The sequence below is a fragment of the Equus quagga genome, chromosome 13 (genome assembly GCF_021613505.1).
Source record: "Equus quagga isolate Etosha38 chromosome 13, UCLA_HA_Equagga_1.0, whole genome shotgun sequence".
Taxonomy (NCBI): Eukaryota; Metazoa; Chordata; class Mammalia; order Perissodactyla; family Equidae; genus Equus; species Equus quagga.
In genome coordinates this window covers 39219700-39238825 of record NC_060279.1, presented here as the reverse complement: position 1 = coordinate 39238825, position 19126 = coordinate 39219700, and the positions used below count along the sequence as shown (strand labels likewise).

Here is a 19126-nt window from a genome sequence, read left to right as displayed (position 1 = left end):
TTAAGTGAATAATGGGCCAGCCCTGGTGACCTAGTGGTTAAGCTCAGCACACTCTGCTTTGGCGGCCCAGGTTCGGTTCCCAGGTGCAGATATATACTGCTCTGTTAGTGGCCATGCTGTGCTGGCATCCCACATACTAAAAAATAGAACAAGACTGGTATAGATGTTAGCTCAGGGCAAATCTTCCTCAGCAAAAAAAAAGTGAGTAATAAAATTAAATGTATTCACTTTTTTTTTTTTTTGAGGAAAATTAGCCCTGAGCTAACTACTTCCAATCCTCCTCTTTTTTTGTTGTTGTTGAGGAAGACTGGCCATGAGCTAACATCCATGCCCATCTTCCTCTATTTTATATGTGGGACGCCTACCACAGCATGGCATGCCAAGCAGTGCCATGTCCGCACCCGGGATCCGAACTGGCGAACCCCAGGCCACTGAGAAGCAGAACATGCACACAACCGCTGCACCATCAGGCCAGCCCCTAAATGTATTCACTTTAAAAGTACATTAAGGTATATTATTCTTACATTTTACCTTACTTTTGAAGTGTTAAATTGTTTTTTTTGTTTTATGAAAATTATGGTAATAGATTTTTAAAATATATTTATTTAGAAAAGTAAAAGGGTGGCAACCATATGTCAGTCCTGCCAATAAATCTCTCTCTTTATTTCTTTCAAAATTTTTTGTGGACAATGAGATTAAAAAGGCTGAGAACCATGTACTAAATTCAACCAGAATCCCAGTCCAACCAGAGTTACAATCAAGATAGCCATAATGAAATTCAGAAACACAAATCGAAAGAGTAAAGAAGGAAATGAGGATGAAATAAAAATCATTTTGCACTATCTTTTAACTATACTCCCACCTATCACATTCACCATGTGTTAGAGAACTGCCTACACAGCTACCCCATTCTGCTGTTGGTAACTACACATTTTTAGTTTTAGCTTCATCTACAAAAAACAAAAAGCAAAGTAACTACCACTGCAATATCCAATATTACCAATGGACATCAGGGATAAACTCCATCCCTAGCTGTGGATCTGCCTTTATGAAATTTTTAAATCAAAGGAGAATGTTAATCAGATAATAGAGGTAAATGCCCCTCAAAAAAGATTAAGGAGCATCAAAATATGCTACTTCAGGAAAAGCTGTACTTCACAAGAAACACAAAAATTGAATTAACCATCCTGGAACTACTTTATATTTACATTAGTGTTCAACAAATAAGTAAATATATTGTAGATAGTGGGTGTCAGGTTTCTCACTGTCAGAGAAGGAAGTTACCCTGTTGTGCAGGATTAGGACCAAAGATATCAGTATGAGCTCATATTTATTTTAATATATATACAGGTAGAGAGACACGGAAATAAATATAGATACGTGTATATACATGAGTTAGTATACAGATACATTTCCTAGCACTGTCTGCTGAGAGGGCCTAGAAGTAGTGACACTCCAGTAGCAATGAGCACACTAGCACCAGATCTTGGTTTCTAAAGATAGCTCTCTAACAAAAAGAATCAGGACTCTCTGAGGGAATGGCTGGGCAAGGAAAATACAAGATGAGCTTGGCTCATGTTGTAGTGATAAAAAATAAGGAAATACTAAGATTAATTAATTAATTAAAATGGGGTAAGCCCAAAGGACACAGGAGCCAACCTGAAAGAGCTTCCAACGGCCAAAGCTAGAAAAACTGGAATAACAAAATAAATTATGATATTATTGGATTATAAACCAAAATTAAAACAAATATCCATGAGTCCACAGTTATGTAAATAATGAATGAATGAATAAATAAATGAGAAGTTATTTGTGAGATGTAAGATATCTTTCTTATAGAACAATGCTATTAATAAGTGTGGAAGGAATGAGGGAAATAGAAAAATCACCATGAGAACACTACAGTAATAAGTGCTACAGACAAGATTCATGGATAAATGCTAAAATTAGTGGGTGAAACTTTAAAGAGAAACAGGATATACCAAAGTATCTCCCCCAAATATTTACTAGTTACTGTGGTGGTTTTAATATATGTCTACAAATTCTTTGACACTCCTCCCTCTAGGAGGTAAAGCTTAATTTCTTTTCCTTTGAATGTGGGCTGAACTCAATGATCTTCTTTCTTTTCTTTTTTTCTTCCTTTCTTCCTTCCTTCCTTCCTTCCTTTCTTTCTTTCATTTGTTTTGGTGAGGAAGATTGGCCCTGAGCTAATATTTGTTGCCAATCTTCCTCTTTTTGCTTGAGGAAGATTGTCGCTGAGCTAACATCTGTGCCAACCTTCCTCTATTTTGTATGGGGGACACTGCCACAGCATGGCTTAATGAGCAGTGTGTAGGTCCATGCCCGGGATCCAAACCTGTGAACCCTGGGCCACCGAAGTGGAACATGCAAACTTAACCACTACACCACTGGGCCAGCCCCTAATGGTCATTTTTAATGAATAGCATATGGAAAGAGAAAAGTGGTAACTTTACAGTGGAGAAAACTGACAGGCACTACCTAACCAAATGAGCAAAGTTAACGTCACTAGTGATAAATCATGTTGATACCATGTACCCCCTGAAAAAAATGCAATGAGAAGGGCTCTTCATTTCTGTGGTTTTCTTCCTAAAAATGCATAACCCAATCTAATCATGAGAAAACATCAGACAAATCCAAACTGAGAGACATTCTACAAAGTACCTGAGTAATGCTCTTTAAAAGTGTCAAGGTCATGAAAGGCAAAGAAAGACTAGACACTGTCACAGCTCAGAGAAGACTAAAGAAATATAATAATTTAGTATAGTAATGTGGTATCTTGGATTGAATGCTAGAGCAGAAAAAGGACATCAATGGAACATTAGGGGAAAGTAGGTGAAAAGTGAATGGGAACTCTGTACCACCTTTGCATCTCTTCTGTAAATCTAAATCATTTTAAAATAAAATGTTTTAAAAATTGATCTTCTATTTGATTTAACTAAAGAACAAAACCTGAAATTAAAAGAATTGAAGACCAAGATAGGGGGCCTATGGACAAGAACCAAGACAAGTTGAAATCTCAGAGGATCTGTTGGTAGAATATACCACTAAGGAAGTGTTCCAGGGATGACAAAGGAAGGAAGGAAGGGTGAGCTTAGATGATATACACTAGATAATTAGGCACTGGATAATCTAGCACTGATTAAATGGAAAATTCAATCCCTTTCTTCCGTGGAGAAATGTGCATGGCAATGGCAGAACAGAAGCATCTGTGACCTCACACAAAAAATATGAAAGTCTTGTGCACACAATGCTTACCCATCTGACTACTTCAAGAGCAGGAAGATTTTCAATATGGGGCCATTGACTATAAAGAAAAAAAAATTATCTTGGATGATTTATAGGTAAATTTAGAGTGACCATCAACCACATGCTGCACACAGTGCAAAAAGTACTGTTCACTCCATTTCATTCTTCCCACCAAAATCATCCAGGTGTCCAAACCCTTTCTTCATTCTCCATGTGAGCTTTTTCACCTAAAATTTATTCCCTCATCTCCAAACTCCTCTCCCTGTCCCATACCTAAGGTTAAGTCTAGATTTTCCACTACAAAAAGGTAAGTTCATATATTCAGAGACTACCTCCGGAAGGATACAGAAAAGTGTTTGCCTCTTGGAGAAACGAGGTTAGAGATTTACTTTCCATTATATAACCTTTATAGTTATATAATTCATTGAACATTTTATATTATTTTACCAAACAGAGGTAACATCTAGTTAAAACAAAACAAAAATCAAAAGAAATTTAGCACTCCTACCAAACTGAACATGCTCACCTCAAGCTCCTCACCTCTATCCTTCATCTCTGTCATAGTTACTAATGTTCTGTACTACACTATCACCAAAAATATCATAAACAAAATTCTAAGCACGTAAACGCCAATGGAATGCTTAAATCTGTTTACCTTTAGAGACACCTTTAGTTAGTAGGCAATTCAATAAATATTTGTCAAATGAATGAACAATTTATCTTAGGCATGTGCTTCCCTTGCAAAAATGTTCTCTCCTTTTCTCCCCTCCCCCCATTTCAGAGTGCCTGTTCCTACTCAGATGACAATGCACCTGGTAGGTCACGAAGACTGGCACTTATCATTGAGAATCTCCATCATATATGTACACAATTATTGTATTAATAGCAAAATTGGGAAAGTTGATTTAAAAGACACTTAACTTTGGAATATTTACAAGTCAGATGAAATTAAGCTGAGAATCAGATTTGACATTTTTCCTAGCAATTGTATGAATGAATCTTTTGATATCAGAATGAATTCATGTAGTTAAGAGTAATTACATTAAAATATAGCATATGTGACCAACGCAATGATCCATTTCTGACTTTGGTATCCTTCTCTATCCACTGTAGCTGCCTTGCGTCACATGATTCTCAAAGATTCTCAGCTTGGGGACTCTCATACCGTATTTAATTGATTCTAAAATACTAATTTTTTGACACTTTAACATCTCTGAAAGTGGGATTTTATCTTATAACTGTTGACATCTTACAATTGCTGTCAGCCACGCAGTAGTCATGACATAGTTATCACTGACTGCATCTAGGCGATTAAAAGGGCCAGCATCAAAACTTGTAGAATGGGTATCAGTAATTGGAAGAAAATCTGGTGGATAATAATGGAGCACTCTTTTATTCCCTAGAAACCGAATAGTTAAGGAGATAGAGTGGGAAAGGTGGTGAATCAGATGTTCTAGGAACCTTTCCAAAGCTGGAGACAAAAACAGACAGTTCTATATAATTGCAAAGCCAACTAAACGGCCCAATACTTATAGCTTTTTGCTGTTTTTGTTTTTTTTTTTAAAGATTGGCACCTGGGCTAACAACTGTTGCCAATCTTTTCTTTTTTCTGCTTTATCTCCCCAAACAGCCCCTGTACACAGTTGTATATCTTAGTTGCAGGTCCTTCTGGTTGTGGGATGTGGGACGCTGCCTCAACATGGCCTGACGAGCGGTGCCATGTCCACACCCAGGATCCGAACCCTGGGCCGCCGCAGCCGAGCGCGCGAACTTAACCACTCGGCCACGGAGCCGGCCCCCAAGCTGTTTTTGTTTTTAATTGATTCTTTTAACAGATGCTGCATCACTAACAGTCTTGATGGCACAAAGGAAGATGTTGTGGGGATGAACACAGACATTGATGATTTCCAGTCAAAAAGTGATTGAAATGAGGCAGAAATGTTAAGGTTGTTTTAGAAATATCTTAACCAGTTTATTTTATTTTTTCCTTTTTTTTAATCAGGCATAAGAATAATACATAACAAAAATACCATCTAATTAAGTGAAAGAGTTCTTCAGTAGGCATAAAGTAAAATTTCTAAGTGAAGAAAAGCATAGTTTAGTTGGCAATGCTTTTCTTTCTCGATGGCACATAAAATTATAGTGGTACATTAAAAAATAGCTTTACAGGGCTGGCCCCGTGGCCGAGTGGTTAGGTTCACGCGCTCCGCTGCAGGCGGCCCAGTGTTTCGTTGGTTCGAATCCTGGGTGCGGACATGGCACTGCTCATCGAGCCACGCTGAGGCAGCGTCCCACATGCCACAACTAGGACCCACAACGAAGAATATACAACTATGTACTGGGGGGCTTTGGGGAGAAAAAGGAAAAAATCTTTAAAAAAAAATAGCTTTACAATAGACAGTATCTTCAATTATATGAAATATAGTATACCAAACATGTTGAACTTCTCTTTAAGAAAACATAGTATAGAAATATCATTTATCAAAATATTTCAGTCATACAGATATTTCTGGCCTATCAGTACAGCAATGGAGTGCCAGAAACTCAGGGACGCAGAGCCCTGCTCTGGTTTTTTACACAAATAGCATTTCTTGAGCTGCTCTGGTCTAAAATAGACTAGTGCAGTGCTTCCCAAATTTCTGTATGTATGAGAATCACCCAGAGAGCTTGTTAAAACACAGATCCCTGGGCCCACCCCAGAAATTCTGGTACAGCAGGTCTGAGATGCAGCCTAAGAATTTACATTTCTAACAAGTTCCCGGGTGATGGTGATGATACAGGTTCACAGACCACACTTAGAGAAGTACTAGCTTGCTGTTTTTTTTTTAAGAATTGGCACCTGGGCTAACAACTGTTGCCAATCTTTTTTTTTTTTTTTTCCTGCTTTATTTCCCAACCCCCGGTACATAGTTGTATATTCTTAGTTGCAGGTCCTTCTAGTTGTGGGATGTGGGATGTGGGATGCCGTCTCAACGTGGCCTGATGAACGGTGCCATGTCCGCGCCCAGGATCCAAACCCTGGGCCGCTGCAGCGGAGCGCGCGAACTTAACCACTCGGCCACAGAGCCGGCCCCAGAGAAGTACTAGCTTTTTACTGCCTTTTGCCTCACTCAAGACCAGCCTCAAGTCTTAACACACCTAAGCTAGTTCCAATAAATAATTCCTTCCTTGCTTCATTGATTCAAACCACCAGAGTTTCCACTCTGTATCAGGCACCATGCCAGGTCCTGGATATACAAACAAAGTCACAGATTAGGATGCCACAATTAGGGTTCATATTGCTGGAATCCTTTTTTCTACTTCTTATCACTTGAAGCCAACAACACTCGTGTTAACCATCTATAAAAGATATCAGATTCTTTGCTCTAGAAGAACTGTTACATAGTGTATTTTCTCTCCACATACCTATCTCTCGAGCAAGAATAACACTGCTGAGGCGTATCGGTTGGGTAGATTCAGCAATGAGCACAGCTTTTTGGGAACATAAGGTGCCATTTTCATATAAAGGCTCAACAGTTACTGCATCATGATGGGTGGAATGCCTGCCAGAACAAAATACTTAAAGAGTATGAAATAAGAATGTGGGTTAAAATTAACTTTTGATGGAACACAGATTCCTATAGTTTTTCCATGTTACATACTACCAGGTATAAATGACAGTCTTTAAAGCAGAAACATTACTTAGGGACACAAGATTTAAGTAGAAGAGACTGATCAGAACCTTTTCCCAATGATCCCTTGTGCAAAGTTACAGAAGTATGACATTCCTCTCCCAATATTTAAAATAAGACTGTTACATTCTTCCCTCAGTATGTAAAAATAGGATTGATGTTGTGTTTCCAATAACGAGGGACAGGACTTTCTCATACTCTGAGGAATGAGTTTCCTCCAATTCTAGAAACTAGGCTGCTGATATCTAAAATGGAAAGGTTGCCTAAATTATGAGGTGCAAGTCCAACTCCAAATACAAAAAAAATCATTCATATTTTTGGATGGATGGAAGGAATGGCTTAATGCTAGAAAGATCCTTGCATCATCCTCTCAGTCAGCAAATACATCACACTGGGTCACCTTATAAGCCTGAGTCCCTTATACTTCCTCACAAAATGGGAGGTGAACTTCTTACACTTTGAACAAACCTTAGTGCTTCTCTTAGGAGATGGTAAAGGGGAATCCACTCCATTTAGGATGAACCCTCTGATACCTCGAAGCCCACTTCAGTTAGGTTCCTCACACGTTAGGTAACCACACAACCTATCACTGGGTCCTCTCACACCAGAAAATCCTATCTTTTCATCCTCAGTCAGAAAGTCATCCCCCCAGAGGTGAGTCCCCCTTGTCCTCACACTTCAAGAGGGTACCCTCATATAAGCGAGGAAACATATATTACAGGCAGATCTCATCTCCACCCAAAATGAATCCTCTCATGTTAGAAGAAGTTTACACTTCTTGGTGTCTGGGCCTCAGTTCCCTCATCCATAAAATGGGAGTAATAGTACTTACTTTCAAGACTGTAAAAATTGAACGAGTAAACATATCCAATAGTGCTTAGTTAAGTACACAATAATTAGCTGTGATTTGAGACCCCTTCACACTGAAAACCCCACCTCATCTGGTTAGTGGGGACCGTCTCACGCCAAGCCTCTCTGCTCCTAAATAAATGTCCTCAGACCTTGGCAACGCCCTCTCACTCTAGCTGTTTACACTGCGAGGTCCTCATATCCCGTGGCCACCCGTACCTGAGGCCTCCGCCACGGGGCTTCCCTGTGCCCTGAGAGCCCCTCACAGTGACGACCCCTCACAACACACACACAATGAAAAGGCCAGGCTCACATCCTGAGAACAAGGAGCCACACATAAACTGAAGATATCCCACACAACGAGGACAGGCCACATGAGGACGGTCTGGTCACTCCGCTCCACTCAAGGGACATCCCTCTCGCCCGGACAGGACAAGCCCCTTTGCGCGAGCGACCACACAGCATTCCTGTGGCCTCTTATACTGAGTGGACCCCTCCCATCCTTACTGGCTGGTGTCGGGGTGCACATCCTCGTGACCCCCCCACCCCTCACCAAGTGTAGCAGCCCCGCTTCGCCTCCAGGAGGAAGGGCACTCGGCTTGGCTCCCGGCCGAAGGGTAGCAACACCTGCGGCACGTTAAGTTTGTTTGCCAGGGTCCCAAGCCAAAACAGAAGCAGCAACAAGAGACGGCGTAGAGGCAAGCAGAGAAACAGCCCGAAGCCTCGGCGCCTCGGGGCCCCAGAGCCAGTCATGGCGACTGCTGGGTCTCAGGTTCCCGCTCAACTACAGCCACGCCCTCAGTCCCATCATCAGCCAATCCACAGGCGTGACGTCAACGGGAGGGGGGCGCTCCGTCTTGCTTGGAATTGTGGGAATTTTTTAACGAATCACTCCAGCAAGCCAGTTATGGAAACCAGGCAAACCCAGCTACTAACTTAAATATTGGACGGCAGATCTTTTTAATAGTAAGGAACAAACAGAAAAGTCTAAAAACTAATTTCTTCCAGTTTAATTTCTCCTTCTGTAGCCTACCTTGTGTTTGGCCCCTAGCCAAAAATATTTTTTTTTGGTAATAATTTCCAGTTAGCATTGGTCCATGCATATAAAGGGAAAAATTTTCCAGCCCAGAGCATAAACAGCTGGACTTTGTCAAGGGAGCTGTGTCATTTTCACTAGCAAGTCCATTCAGGTCCAGCCTCAAGACCAGAGTGCAGGAAATCCCAGGCACTGGCTCTGAAAGACAGCTTTGAAAGCTATCCACTCACACAGCCTGTCTCCAAGCAAATGCTCTGAGAACACTTCTTGTTAAACTAACTTGTTTTCTCCAAACATCCAACAGAGTATCAGCTCAAAGGCTGTCTCAGGACAGTTTACTAAAACCACACATTTAAGGACTGTGGTCACTGTCATATATTGTTGAAGTCAAGGAGCACAGGACCTAATAAACCCATGGTTTATAAGAAAGAATTAATACAGTTGTACAGGAAAATGTATAGCTCACCCTGAAGATGCCAGTGCTAAATTAACTTATAAAAGGCCCGGTGCATAAATATTATTGCTAATCTTCATGTTTACCCTAATAATACATATTATCCTTATTTTACAGATGATGTAACTAAAAGATTTATATCAGGACATACAACTAGGAACCTCAGAGCTGAATTCGGAACTTAGTTTTGGTCTGCTTCAAAGTGTGTGCTCTACATTAAATCCTACTGCTACCACCCACAAAGACCTGATTTTTAACCCAGACCTCATATAGTTCCTGTGGAGAAAACACATGTGGATTAGTAAATAAAAGTCAAGTAGGTCTGAGGGTTGGAGGGACTGGTTCTTTATTTCAAAAAGACACTTGTCAATTTTCAGTATCAAAACAGTTGCACTACTGGTTTCTCTTTCTCCCAATTGGCCCCCAAAGAGACCACACCAAAGGAGAGTACATTTTAAGCCAATAAGCTGCAGGATGCACACCTAATAGACCTCACAGAAACCTCACCAAAAAGGGAGGATTGGGTAGGGAAAAAAACTTCAAAAGATCAGCACACTGCTGGCCCACAGACTATAGAGAGCTCTCACAGCCAAATGGGGTAGCCAGTGTGCCCCAACCCCAAAGAAGCAATGTTTCAAAATAATATAAAATTTTAAAAGTTTTGTACATAAGCTATTCAAGATTTCTCCAGCACTAACTGATACGAAGCACAATGAGATGGCACTTTTAGAGACAGCAGCTTCAGACCCACAATAGGGTGATGAGATGAGTTTCATATGGCTAAATCAGTGGCAAAAACATAATTTTCCTTCCTTTCTTTCAAGAATGCAGGGGAGCAAATAAGTGGTCACCTCAACATAAGGGACACATGATCAATTCTGTGAGCAGTTGGGAAGGGAGTAGAGATGGGACAAGGATTTGGTCTCAGAGAGGTCTCACCATCTTAATTTGTTTGGTCACTTCTGATGAAAAAAATAAAAATAAAATCGCCCAAAGATACCTTAAAGCTGAAAACCTGAACAGCACTTTTTTTTTTTTTTTGCTAACTCCTCCTGGAATCACCTTTCTGGTTTGGCTGGTACTTTGTACAGAGTGATGAGGTTTCCCATAGTGGAGTCTTTTTCTGGGCTCTGTCTGGCTCTCAGTAAGGCAGGCCCATACCTCTTTCCTTCCTCTATGGAGACGGCAATATGCATTAAGCTAAAAAGTTACCTTCCAAAAGGGAGAAAGGGATTAGACCGCTGCTTCGGAGCTGTGGAATTATTTGGAATGTTTTACAAATGGTTGCTACATCAATAACAACAAAAAAGGTAATTACAAAATGTGTACATCACAACATGCTTTGAGAGACACTTTGCATTGTGCTCACATTCCCTTAAATGTTGTTCCCAAAGGTGCTCAGCCTCTAGCCCAACTGGAATCTCTGGGAAGAGGCAGAGACAGTTTGGTGAAAAAGACACAGGGGTGGGGGTGGGAGAGGCGGCGAAAGGAGAAAGCAGCCTTCCAGTTAAAGATCAGCCCTCAGTTTAAAGGTCAGCTTCGGGCAGGCTGGCCTGAGGCGGAGTCAGGGTGAGAGGGAGGAGCAGCGGCAGGGCAGGACTGGGGTGCTCTACATCTCATTCAGGTCAAGCAGAGTCTGGTCCAGCATCCTTTGTGTACAGAGGTGCTCCTCTTTGGTGCATTTCAGTTTATCTAATGGGGGTAAAGGAGAGAGGTTACAAAACCTGGAAGTCAATTTCAAGGTCTACCCATTCAGTCTGAGAATTGTTCCTGTTGCAAGGAAGCTGCAGACTAATAAGCAGCTGCCTTCTCAGCCACAGAAGTAAGCTATTGCACCCCTCGGTTTTGCAGGGCCTCTGGCTTGGCTACTAAAGTTGCAGGTGTTGCTGTATTTCTCGGGGAGGGAGTTGGAGACCTTATCAGTCATTTCCTCTTCCACCCCACCCAACCAAAGCTTTTAGCTTTCAGTCACTGAAGGAGGTGGCCTTCAACATCAGCCATTTACTCTTCTAGGCTTTGCCCACAGGACAGTACCTACTTGAAATGACTCACTGGGGTCTGACCCCTGAGAACAAGAATGGGCAGATTTCTACCAGTAAAAACATCAGAATCTCAACTTGAAAAGAGTACTGAAGGACCCTCATGCACTATAGGCTTTCCCCAAAGAGTAGAGAGGAAAGGAATAATTGGTGGGATAAATAAAAGAAACCCCACAGACAAGTCAAAGAATCTTTAAAGAAAACAAAGCCAAGAATACTTCATTGAGTGAAACCCTCAATAAGACTTTTGCAGAGCTGTTGTCCAGAAGTAGCCTGTTACAGAGTTACTTACAATTAAACATAAAACCAGGAAAAAGCAGTAAGAGGGAAAACGTCAGGAAGAAAGCCAGCAGCTGAATATCAAGGAGAATCTAATCTGGCCAGCAAGCAAACTACTCTGACTGCTCTAGGGAATTGGAGAAAACACTCAAATCTTCAACTCAGAGAAGGTGATGGCAACACAGACCTATTTATATCCCACACCCTTGTCTTTCCCTTCCCTTTTCCCACCCAGTCAGAAGGGCCCATCCCTGGGCCTGCAGATGAAGCAGTCACAACATCTTCTCAGGTCAGTCCTTTTATTGTTAGAAAACATCCTCGCAATGGAACACATCCTACAGTCAGTGCACAAGTGAAAGAGCAGCGAATAAGGCTGGAAAATAGAAAACTCTCCCAGATCTTCTCACTATAATCTCTCAGGCCCCTCCCTTAATCCCTCATCATTTCTCGAGAAGGGACAGAAATGCAGTATTAACTGTTCCCACTTTACAGTGCTGTAAGGAAGTCAACAATATTCTAACTGCCCCTATTAAAAAGCAATTTGCTTAGGGCAAAATAGTAACTTTTAAAAACATCAGCTTTTTGCTGGGGTCCAGGTCAGTGGTGTTGAGCAGTAAGCTCGGTTTAATGGGCATCAGTGAGCCCTGCCCATCAGTCACACAGATCATGCAGCGTTAGCTTCAGCTCATTAGAAAGCAGGCGGTTTCGCTCAAGTTGGCTGTAGAGACGCTCTGCAGCAGCAAAGGAGAGGAGAGAAAACAAGAGGAGAGGAAAAAGAGGAAGAGAAAGAGAAAAAGGGAAGGTTAGTAGAGTGCCAGAAGTAAATTTTGAGACTTTCAACTAGCTGGTATACATAATATGCATCTGTTAAGGTAGGATGGATGCAAGGAGAATTCAGACAGAGGGCCGTAGTAAGAGTCAGTCAGTTGGTGGAAAGACCAACAGAGAAATAAAATAAAAAATTCAGACTGACAAATTGGAAGGACAACATTTTGAGGGACAAAAAATATCTCCTTCACAGTATTTATTCTCTGGGTTGAAAAACTGAGACAAGTGAAACAGGGCAAAGGAAGGGATACAGCTGGCTTATAAGAAACACATTTACAATAACTAGGGTTTGAAAGGAACCAAAGTGAACAGTTCAATGTTTGTCTGTAAAGCATTCAATAAAGCATTGTGAATAATAGATTTGGGATAAATATCCCTATACCTTCTAATGCTTTTTGCTAAAGGTGTTGGGTGAAAAACCATCACAGTGGCCTATCGAATAAAAACCCAACTTCACCTTTTCTAAAAGAACCCCAGATCTGTTACTGTCAACAGTGTGTCCAGCCCCAGGGAAGGTGAATTATTGGTACGAGCCAATCAAGATTATCCTGTTGTTTTTCCAGCCTCTCTTGCAGCTAGGGGTGATCATGATATCCAGTTCTGGCCAATGAGATGTAGGAGGTAGTCTGTTGGGGACTTCTGGGAAAACTTTAGCTTTTTCTCTTGCCTTGAACATAAATGTGATGACTAGAGTTGCATATTTCAACTTTAAGATAAAAGGGCTAAGAGAATCACAGAAAGCCCAACTACATCAGGCCACAGTTGCTCAAATCTAGACTTGTTATTTGTGAGAAAAATCTCTTATTTATTTAAGTGACTGTTAAGCTTTTTCTTATAATTAAAAACACCCCTGATATAGGTAAAGTGCTCAAATCCCTTGGCTTTATCTGGATTTTCTACTTGGAGCACACCTTAAAGAGGAGGTATATAGAATCCAAATCCCTTTGACCAGCACAGGGGTAATGGAAATCTGGGGACAGACCTTCCTGGTCTACTTCTTATATCAGCCTCTGAAGTTCACAAATAAGTTTCTTCCTATGTTTTATAGTCTGTTTCAAAATGGTCTCAGGACCTCAACATGAAAAAGATACTTTACTGCCTTAAAACCAGTTTTATCTATGGGCTGACTGTGGGCATTGCTCAGGCACCTTGCCTTCTTGGCTGAGGTTTTCGCCAGTTCCACCAAGAACATGGGACCAGTATGGTCCTAGTAATACTTGCCACTTTATGAACACTATCAAAACAGAAAGGGCACATGTATAGGAAGATCCTAGGAGGGAATGAGCAAAAATAATAGTCGTATTAAGGGGAAAAATTAGAGCAAACTTTTAAAATTGCTCTTCCCATTAAACCAGTGGTTCTCAATATGAGCAATACTGCACCTCCTCTCCCCCCAGAGGGGAATTTGGACATGTGTCAGGGCAGATTTTAACTGTCACAATAACTAGACGGCCCTACAGATATTTACTGGGCAAGAGACAGCAATAAGTAGGATTGTTCTGTACATCCCAGAATTGTCCTGGCCTAAGTGACAAAAGGCCACTGTTGAGAAACACTATAATAGTCTATAAGCTCCAGGAGGCCTGGTATTGGACCTGTCTTATTCACTGGGGCATCCAGGACAAATAGCAGGCATTCAAATTTGTGTTGAACTCTCATTTCTTAAACTTTCAGTGGTGTTACATTACACATAGATTCCATTTGCAGCCTGGCTCTTCGGTAGCATCTATATCCAAGTTAGTGTGACTCCCAACTCCTGTCTTGGGAAAGACAGGTGTTATCAGGATCTTATCCCTCAAAACAGCCTGGTCAATGAGGGTTTTGTTCCATTTAGAGAAGAAATAGAGACAGAGAAGAAGTGGGGGCATTTTATTGCCTGATTAAATCCCAGAACACACAGTTCCTTAAGAACTGCATGAGGACAGAAAGATAAACGCAGTTGTTCTCTCACCTTGAACTTAGTAAGTAAGGTTTTTAACTCGGCTATCTCTAGTGACTAAAAATTCAGGATCAGATACCAGCTCATTAAAGCTCTTGGTTCCCTGATAATAGCAAAATAAACAAAAAAGGCAAGTCAGAGAATCCATTTGGTCTGATGTTCCTCTTAGCCATGCCCAATTAATTAGGGAACAGTCCCATGGATGCTAGACATCCTTAGGCTTCAGTGGTCAGAATCAGGTCAATTTCATCCTGTAATAGGAAAAGCGAGGGGAGGGGGCCTGCAGTAGAGAACTATATAAGCTTTGAAGCCTCAAAGTTCAAGGAATGAGGTAGAAAAATAGATTTTGCTTTTTTTTAAACTTCCCCCTGATGTTAAGGCTTGGGAATATTCAACCAATGCTATCTGAAAGGAAGGGATTGAGCGGGGCTAAGATAAGGCTGGCCAACATACAGGCCAGTTCCACCTATCGGCAACTTGGGGCCCAGCCACGTTTTGTTCCTCATCCCTAAAATGGTAACGAGGAAGGGAAGAATAGACTCTAACACATCAGCCTATGGTTCTTTCTTAGAAATGAAGAGGAAAAAGTTAAATGGTCAAGTGCTTTGCTCTTAAGAGTACCAATGATGCTTGACCCCATCCCCATAGCTAGGCCAGGCTCAAGTAACATAGGATGGCTTCTGCAAGGATACAGAGCATTAAATGAAAGTGTAAATTTAGCATGACACAAGTATTTCAGATTTCACTTTTACCCTGTCTTATTGGTCTCTATCCTTGCTCGCGACAGTTATGCCCATGGGGAAAGACAGGAGCTATCAGAAGTAGCTCACTTTTCTCCTAATCTCTCTCCATTCTCTCCTACTTTCCTTTCTAAGAATCTCCATGCTGGGGCTGGCCCTGTGGCCAAGTGGTTAAGTTCGCGCGCTCCGCTGCAGGCAGCCCAGTGTTTCGTTGGTTCGAATCCTGGGCACAGACATGGCACTGCTCATCAAACCACGCTGAGGCAGCATCCCACATGCCACAACTAGAAGGACCCACAACGAAGAATATACAACTATGTACCAGGGGGCTTTGGGGAGAAAAAGGAAAAAATAAAATCTTTAAAAAAACAAAAACAAAAACAAACAAAAAAAAAGAATCTCCATGCTGCTCTGCACAAATACCAACATACCTAGAATTGCACTACACAATGCAGTAGCCACTAGCTACATGTGGCTTGTTAACTTCAGATGAACTACAAGTAAATAAAATTAGAATTTTAGCTCGCCAGTCACACTAGCCACGTTTTGAGTGCTCAACAGCCACACATGGCTAGTAGCTACTGTATTGGACACCACTGCCAAAAGTTCTGTTGGATAGCATTGCTCTAGGCTATACTTCTTGCCTTTAGTTTTCTTCCACCAATTCACTCTTCTGTTCCTTGAAATATGGCTTCTCTCCTTGATCTTAATGCTCAAAATGTACCCTCAAATTAATAAAATATCAGTAACAATGTCCTGTCTTCAGTTATCTTCCTTTTTAACCTGTTGAAGCTGAGAACCATTGGAAATCATCCAGCCCGGAACTTTTTTAAAGACTCAAAGCTACTCATTCTCCTTCTCTCTCTCCAACCAGTTCCATTTGGCTTCCTCCTCTACGCAGATTTTCTTCGTTGCTTAATTCTTCTGTTTACATTTGTGATTGTCTTTTAGGGTTCTAATTTACTTCCATGGCCTAAACTGCCTGCCACCCTTATGGATTCCCAAATCTCTCTTATATCAACCTCTCCCCCTGAAACCCCAGGATTTTGTTTTCAACAGGATATCTGCCAGTTTTTCAGGTTTATATCCTTCTTTACCTTCCCCCGCCTCCCCAAACCAAGACCACGTGATCTCCCTACACCTTTAATACCACCGTTTTCCTAGGCTCAAAACTAACCATCCTCAACTTTTCCCCTTCACATTTAGCAGCCAGGCCCTGCATAATGCCCATCCCAGCACCATCTCTCTACTACCACTACTCTAGTTCAGATTATTATCTCTGGGAAAACTGCAATAACCTAACCCAGTATTTTCCAAAGTGTGACAGAGTCACTTGTAGTGGTATGTGAGAAGATTTCAGGCAGTAAACATTTCTGAACTTTAAAAAAATCCATTCACTATATTATTTTAATGTGCATTAGGAAAAAACACTAGCACACTTCAAACCTTTGATTTCAAATTAAAATGGTGTAGAGTAAAAATAAAACAAATTTGAAAACAAGAGTAAATTTGAATTAAACAATACTGTAGGCAACATGTGAATATGGCAAAAGCCACCAAGTAATGGTGAAATGACTGAAATTTGGGAATCATCATTGTAATGGATCACGTTGATAATCTGCTCTCTTTACGATATAGTCTTAACTCCGCTGCCAAATCAACTCTTATCTTATATGCTACTCAGACCAGAACATATCCTTGTCCAAAATCTCCTGTGGCATCCCCATCGCCTACAAAATTAAAACTCCCCAGCCTGATTTCAGCACACACCTGTCCCCTACTCTAAGTGTACCTTTACAGCTATTGTGTCTTTCCCATCCCTCTCTATTATTCTTTTGCTTCTTTTTGATCAAAATACTCAATATCCACTATCCTTCAACCAAACTCTGCTGGTCAAAAATCCAATCTTTTGGAACCCAATAAAAATCAAGAGGCAAGTTTTAACCTGTTTATTAAGTACCTATTACATGCCTCCTTTCACAAATCTTTCCTAATCATCCCCACTGGAATCTCTCTCTTTCCCCCTCTGAACTCCCACAACACCTTATTTATGATTTGAGGCACTTAGCACATATTATCTTTAGCTATATGTATATATATATATATATGTTCTCTCTCCTACTAGATTCTGAGAAACCTGAGTGTAGGGATGGTGCCTCCATCCTTGATTACTTCCGTCCTCACCTTAATACCCTGTGCCTAGAAGAGACCAGTAAGCATCAGCTAAAATAAATGAATTTGTACCTTAACCTCAAAGGCTGTGTGGCAGGAAGAAATGGTATGGCCAGAAAGAAACCTGAATTCGATGAGACCCTAGCGGGAAAACCTCTCTACCTGGCTGAATCTGTTTAAAAGAAAAGCAAGTTTTAAATATATATTTTGCTGAGGAACTGAAGTACTCAGTGAACAACACTTATGTGCTTAGATAAGGACAATTGACAGCTATACTACCCAGTTTGAACCATCTCTGCTGTGTAAATTCGAATAGACATTTCTGAAATGTTGATATGTAATTCCATAATATAAACCAGAAACAATTTTACTAGAAGAAATTTACCATATTTATGTATTTTAATAAATCATTAAGACTTTGTGTACTTTATTTAAAATATGCACGATTGATTATTTTAGTTTATCTTTTATCACTTGTCTTCTAGCCACTAGACACACTAGCAAGCAAATGGTAGTAAGCCTCAAATACGTAAGAAATAAAGAATAAAATACACAACTATTGAAAATTCTATCTATTATGTATTTTTCTGATTTAGGATGATGTAATTAGTCAATTTTCATGGTAATATATTCGGGTCCACTGGGTATTCTGAGGATGAACCATTTGAACCACGGTAAAAGGGTAGAGAATATGTATTGGGAGGCATTTCAATGATCTGTCAACCTGACCATATCAAACGAGGAGAAACTGAGGAGAGGATGGAAATATCCTAGGCAGGATGATTTAAGAACCTGGAAGTAAAGGACCTAGATGATCTCATTTAGCCTGAGTGTAAGACTAAAGCTCCTATTCTAAAGAACCTCTATACTAGTTCACCACTTTGATAGACTCAGATCAGTTGAGTTCAAATGTCAAGAAAAAATAGACACACACAAAAGTGGCTTTGATTACATTAGTCAGAGAAGAGAGAGCTTACAATAGCTGTTCCCCGTATCACACCCCCAAGGCTCCTTCTTAGGGACAGCAGCAGCTTTGTGAATGACACGAATGCAGGGTGGCATAAGGCTTCCAGTGGCTTAACATTTTAATTTGGGGTTGGGAGTGGAAGAGAGTACATAAGTTGCTTTGTGTTCCCCCCCAACATCCTAATGCCTTGGGGACCAGCCAGGCCGACCCAAATGGAATCCAGAGCGAGAGTGGGGCAGATCCAGAACAGAGCAGAAACGGTGATAGTTATCTGTATGAAAAAGTAAGGAGACTCTAGGTAAGAAGGATTAGCACCGATCTACACAGCAATTTGGGAGAAAGGAAGAGGAAAAAAAGGAAGAGGAGACAGTAGGAATGGGAAAAGAGAGCCAGACACTACATACAGCCTGAGTCATTTGGCTTCTTTTCAGGGTTAGTGGGAAAGATACAAAGAGGTAGATTAGCATCAAGGATCAAGGATCCACAGCAAACAGACAAAGTCCCCAACAACTCTTTCTGGTGCTTTTTACTACCTGGCTTGCTCTGGGACTCAGCTCAACTCTTTGGTGAATTTGATATTTCCAATCATGGGTGTTTCCCCTGAACTTTAACATCAGGGCGCAAAGCAAATACACCCAGGAGGTCTGTATTTCGTTATGTGATGTTAGGGCCCAAGTCATTGGCTCTCTGGGTCCTATATCCTTAGTCATATGATGACATGATTCTACCTGCAGCAGTGTCCCTTCTGAGAAGACTAAATTTGAGAAACAAACAGAAAAATCATGATGTCATAATGAAGGGACTATATGAATAAAAAGTATAAAAATTACATGTAGATCGAGTTCTACCACTGATCTAAGATTAAATGCCTCCCCAGCTTTGCCA

At 40.9% G+C, this 19126-nt stretch overlaps 2 protein-coding genes and 1 long non-coding RNA gene across 10 annotated transcripts in view; 1 reads left to right on the top strand and 2 right to left on the bottom strand.

The window, feature by feature from the left end:
- The window catches only part of NUP210L (nucleoporin 210 like), a 91984-nt gene extending 82581 nt beyond the window's left edge, over nucleotides 1–9403 (bottom strand). Inside the window, exons 1-2 of the mRNA XM_046681945.1 lie at nucleotides 8341–9403; nucleotides 6673–6809 (exon numbers count right to left, since the gene is read on the bottom strand). Coding sequence (XP_046537901.1) covers nucleotides 6673–6809; nucleotides 8341–8540 — 337 coding nt within the window. The 5' untranslated portion in view covers nucleotides 8541–9403. The remainder of the gene's footprint in view (nucleotides 1–6672; nucleotides 6810–8340) is intronic.
- Nucleotides 1–10258, top strand: part of LOC124250144 (uncharacterized) — a 73784-nt gene extending 63526 nt beyond the window's left edge. Inside the window, exon 3 of the long non-coding RNA XR_006891547.1 lies at nucleotides 9395–10258. This is a non-coding gene — a long non-coding RNA (uncharacterized LOC124250144). The remainder of the gene's footprint in view (nucleotides 1–9394) is intronic.
- Nucleotides 9607–19126, bottom strand: part of TPM3 (tropomyosin 3) — a 26125-nt gene continuing 16605 nt past the window's right edge. For 5 of the 8 annotated variants that reach the window (XM_046681961.1, XM_046681963.1, XM_046681960.1 and 2 more), the window contains one exon: nucleotides 9607–10969. In XM_046681961.1, coding sequence (XP_046537917.1) covers nucleotides 10887–10969 — 83 coding nt within the window. In that variant the 3' untranslated portion in view covers nucleotides 9607–10886. Of the gene's footprint in view, nucleotides 10970–18213; nucleotides 18513–19126 lie in introns of those variants that run through there. The other 3 variants (XM_046681959.1, XM_046681967.1, XM_046681965.1) reach the window with 1 other exon arrangement.